Genomic DNA, 4,835 nt, shown 5'->3' on the forward strand with positions numbered 1-4,835 from the left:
CGCTTAACACAAAAGGGCACAGTACAGACAGACAGACACACGCACGCACAATACAGAAATACACAAGCAGCCAGAAGAGAGTGAGGAGGATACATTGAGGGAGTTCTCCTCGAAGTAGACACCCTTCACTGTGTTGCGATGGCCAGACAGCGTGACACCAGTGAATCCAGGAACGTGGTTTACCGTATAGATACGACACGTCATATCCTTAGAGCCTACCACAATGAACCGCGAGTCGGACGACCAGTCGATGCACGTGCTCTCGTCAAACTGAGCCGGGAACAAGTGCATCAGACGGAACGGCGCAAAGTCCACGGTGGTCCCTGGCGCGTGCCATATCTGCATTTTGTTGCCATGCGTTACAGCAAAGTACCTGCAATTAGCAGCAGCAGAAGTAAAATTAGCGCTTTGTCAGTTAACAAATCACTGAGTCACATGCAATTCAAGTACTTGTAGCCGCAGCTGGCCTTGACCCAACTCTGCACATGATGAGTACAGGGCGAGAACCTAGCTGAGCTAAGCTGTGGGCGGTGCTGCTAGGCCAGCCAAGCTGCATGGAATGAAATGCAGGTAGAATTCTCTTGTGATCCAATGCAGCCTGAAGCAAAGCACATCCCGGTATGTACAGTCAAACCTCGCTTATCCGGTCCTCTTTTATCCGGATACCTCACCATCCGGAAGAAAATCGTTGGTTACCGATTTACAGCATATGGCATGCATACATACAGTTTGTGTGTTTGATTATCCGGTTCCCTCGCCTATCCGGACATTTTTGTGGAAAACGGATGTGTGCGGTTATGTGAGGTCTGACTGTACATGTACATGCACTAGCAGACTATCGTATTCCACGGAGTATAAGCTGCACTTTGAACACTCAAAATTCACCCAAAAGGGGGGGGGGGGGTGCGGCTTATACTCCAACGGTGATAAATAGGGTAGATAATAAAAACTAGATATCTGTATTTCGTGGCAAAAAAATGGCGGGTGCGGCTTATACTCGGGATAATACGGTATTAAAATCTGGAATAGATGCCACCCAAAACATCAGGGTAGAGTACAGACTAGCACTTCCTTGTGTATGTAGATGTCCGGCATCACTGCATGAAGCAGGCATGAAGAACATAGCAACACCCAACACTATGACACATGCTGTAATATCAAAATCTATATCATACATGTATTCACATTCACGAGTGATGAGTATCAAGATAGCATGGGTACTGTCTCATGTACTCTACATACGCCCTGCTGAGCATACTCACTTCCCGCACGGACTGTAGATGATGTCCCGAACGCGCTCCTTGAAGTTGAAGTGATGCAGAATAGTGCCGTGTGCCACGCTAATCAGCAGTGCATGGCCATCTGCAGTGGGGGAAAAGCCACGGAGAATGCAAGAACGGCACTCATGGAATAGAGCTGCAAGTAATCGACTTTATACAGCCAACACAAACGCAGCTCCTACAATATCGGCACCAACGGGGGCCAAGCCGGAGTGAGTACAGTGTATATGCTATGCACACTGCCCAATCGCACAGCATCCCTGTCCAGTCTCGGACCGCCACCTTGTACATGCACAGTACAACTCAGTGTAATCTCTCCGGCCCTCACTGACCTTCGTCAATAGTTATCAAGGTGCAGCCATTCGGTGATAGCGCTATTCTTGCGATGTTCTTCCGGTTCTCGCACTCCAGAGTACTGGACTTGTTACTGCACGGCGGGTAGATGTAACAGACAAATTCAAACAAACAAAAAACAATTACACACAAGGAGAAAAGAAGAGCAGGCATTAGCTGGAGCTACAGGAAGTAAGAACGTATGCTACGGTGCTGTGGTGCTGCAGAATGGACCAGGGATATACGTTCAGGTCAGATTGCGCAGCCGGGAAACACTACAGCACGTTTCGAATGATAAACGATTGGAATTTCCGGGGGAATGGGCTCTTTCCCCTCACAAATCCACACATGCTTTTCACACAATCTGCTTCTACTCCGGTTTGGGCTTGTGCTAAAACATTTTGGAGCCGATGATGATGTATAAGCAAAAAACATTACTCAACCAAGTTTTTGGCTCAGAAATATTATACTGTAAGACATGTATATATAACGAGGAAGCAAATCTAACGTTTTAACGGATGACATTTCTTCGTTATAATAAGATCCGTTGAGGCCGTACTGCTTCATATATGCTGTGTGTGGATATGGCAGAATACTGCAAGATCGTTAACATATCTTCTCGTTAACCTATGAATTTTGGACAATCGTTAAATTTGCGACTCGTTGTTGAAACGAGCGATCAGTTCCACTAACGAGCAAGCTATCGAGCCAGCTAACGAGTTTTGTTGATGTGGCAAATATGATTATTTGAATAATTCTTTTTCTAAGTTCGATTTTTTTCAGCTGGTTCAAATTATCACCGCCGGCATTTGGGGTTGCTGCTGCTTCACTTCAGACTGCTGTTTGGTGTCGAGGTGTCTTTTCAGCGCCGTCGTCGAGTAGCCTTTGTAAGAATAGACCGTTTTGCAAAGATTGCAAGTAGCCCTGGTCTTCGCTGCATCTCGGGAGAAAACTTCCAAACGACTGAGCGTAACTATTTTACTTTCACTCGAATGGAGAGGTGACCGAAGCATATCCTGCGACAGGTCAGCAGATGCGGAACAAGACATCAGTAGAGTCCACCAAAGCTGCAACGACAACTGAAACAACTCAAGTGCCGTGCAGGCATACAGTCACTGTAACTGCGAGTGATTTTCACTTTGCGCGGGACTGGACTCTCGATCGACCAGGGAGTCGTAAAATATTTTACGACTCCCCGGTCGACATGTACTGCCATGTGTACGGAGTACGGTGTACGGTGTTCGTTAGTGCAAACGAGCTGGCCGCACAAACGAGCCGAGTTTCTGGCGAGCGAGCTAACGAGTATCCGGTGAGATCGTTTCAACACTAGTTATAATAACATGTCTTACAGTATATACAGTTTTGCTAGGTGAAATCCAACCCAAAGTGAAAAGCTGGCACCCAGAATGGAGTAGTTCAGTTACATCATTGTATTTGTACATGTGTACGTCCAGGAGAATCCGTACCCGCACCAGGGTAGGGGGTCAAGGGCCGTGCAAGGCCGGCACACAAATTTGCTTTTTGGCCGGTTTGGGTAGGATTTTACTCAGCGCCACTGTTGAAAGGAGGTACCTATGCTATGCTCCCAAACGAACGCGTAAGTGCCAACTACCGTAAAGTAACGCGAGAGCGCCCCATATCTCGAGAGGCCCAACCTTGATTTTACAGCCAGGGAAAGGAAAATCGTATGGCAGAGTGCAACGGAGTTCGTACGGTGTGAGAACCTTAGTGTACTAACAGGTCACACTTAGCAGGTTTTCGTGTGGAGCTCGTGTCTCCTCCAAGGTAAATTGAGTACAGATTGACTGCACAGCGTGCAATTTGTGTACAAGGTTCGTGTCGTATGACGTACAAACAGGACACCACCTCCACAACACGACCACGAGAGGACGAGATGATGGTGCGGCGTGCTTGCGGTACTTTACGGTATTAGTTCTTTAACACACTGCAGTATATATATATAGTGCATTTACAAAAGAAGGACCATAGGCACACCAAAGGCAAACCTTTTCGTCAGCTGAGAATGCATGCTCTATTGATGTCATTGTTGCATACACCGCAATCATACGATCCGCGACATTGCTGGTGGTGCGTGCATCCGCCGGCATATATCCACCTACCAGTGTGTGTTGAGGCTTACTGTGGATGCAACCTGCTAGCAACAGGTATTTGCCTATTGAGCAGGGATACTCTGAAGTGTTGCACTGTGACCGTTGTCAATCACCAACATCCACCTTTTTTCGTGCAAATGTCAGCAACCTTAACCATGCATGATCTACACATATCCTTCAATACACTTTTTTTTATAGATCAGTAAACCGAGCACTCACTTTTTCAGATCAAATATCGTCACTCTGTTCCCAACAGGACTGACCACGCAGTCGTTGGCTGTGAAGGTCACATTACCTTGACTGTACACCGTACCACACAGGTTGGAGAACTGCACGTGTACCACAGAAGCACACATGTGCCCAATAAGCCAACATCGCGGATGCACACGCAGCGAATGTACATGCAGCTCTTGAACAAAGTCAATGATTTTCTCATTATTCCTAAGCATGCTTTCACTCACCTTATAAGCGAACTTCATTCTGGAATTTCACTGCCAGTCCACTAGTGCGATGCACAATTAATTCTATCTACGTCTCTCGGCTCTCCGGGAGGATAAGTAGCATGGTGTACAGTATATAAAGTCACATCGATGAAATAGTATTCACTCAGGAACTCTTCCACCAGCTTGTGATTTGCTGAAATCCCTGCAACAGTGATGTGGAACATTTTCACATTTTCGTACTTTTTTTACTGTTTTAGCAACAAAAAAACACGAAACGTCGCCAGCTGCTTGTTCCCTCGCACCCAGTTCTGAAACCATGGCTACATGCCGACTCTACAGACAGCTGCCAGTGCCAAGGCAAAGATCAGGGAGCCCGGCTACGCAGCAGGCTGCACAAAGCAACCCGGCCGGCCCGGGTTTCCGACTCCATAATCGATCCATGACGGCATGAGTCATGACTACCGAGTACCCATTCTTGCAGCCACATCATCAGGGTTACTTGTTGAAGTTAGTTTACATTTTATACCGACTTTTTGTAAACTCAGTTGGTGAGCCAGCCAAGGAAATCAGCCGCATGATGGAGCACAAACTCACAAGGGGTACTGAGACAATCCACGGCATCAATGCTCAAGCTCACTTTCATGCTGTGTCTCGCGCCTTGTCAGTGT

The 4,835-nt window shown here is 47.0% G+C and overlaps 1 protein-coding gene across 1 annotated transcript; it reads right to left on the bottom strand.

Annotated features, from left to right (window-relative positions):
- Positions 1–54: 54 nt before the first annotated feature.
- On the bottom strand, positions 55–4,395 carry LOC135830583 (periodic tryptophan protein 2 homolog; the record flags this gene model as incomplete). Its single annotated transcript, XM_065342820.1, has 5 exons — positions 4,186–4,395; positions 3,944–4,053; positions 1,613–1,707; positions 1,263–1,362; positions 55–373 (listed from the first exon to the last, which is right to left on the bottom strand). Coding segments are annotated over exons 1-5 (642 nt in total), but the record flags the coding sequence as incomplete, so codon positions are not given.
- Positions 4,396–4,835: the final 440 nt, after the last annotated feature.

The sequence above is a fragment of the Sycon ciliatum genome, unplaced genomic scaffold (assembly GCF_964019385.1).
Source record: "Sycon ciliatum unplaced genomic scaffold, ocSycCili1.1 SCAFFOLD_2700, whole genome shotgun sequence".
Classification (NCBI taxonomy): domain Eukaryota; kingdom Metazoa; phylum Porifera; class Calcarea; order Leucosolenida; family Sycettidae; genus Sycon; species Sycon ciliatum.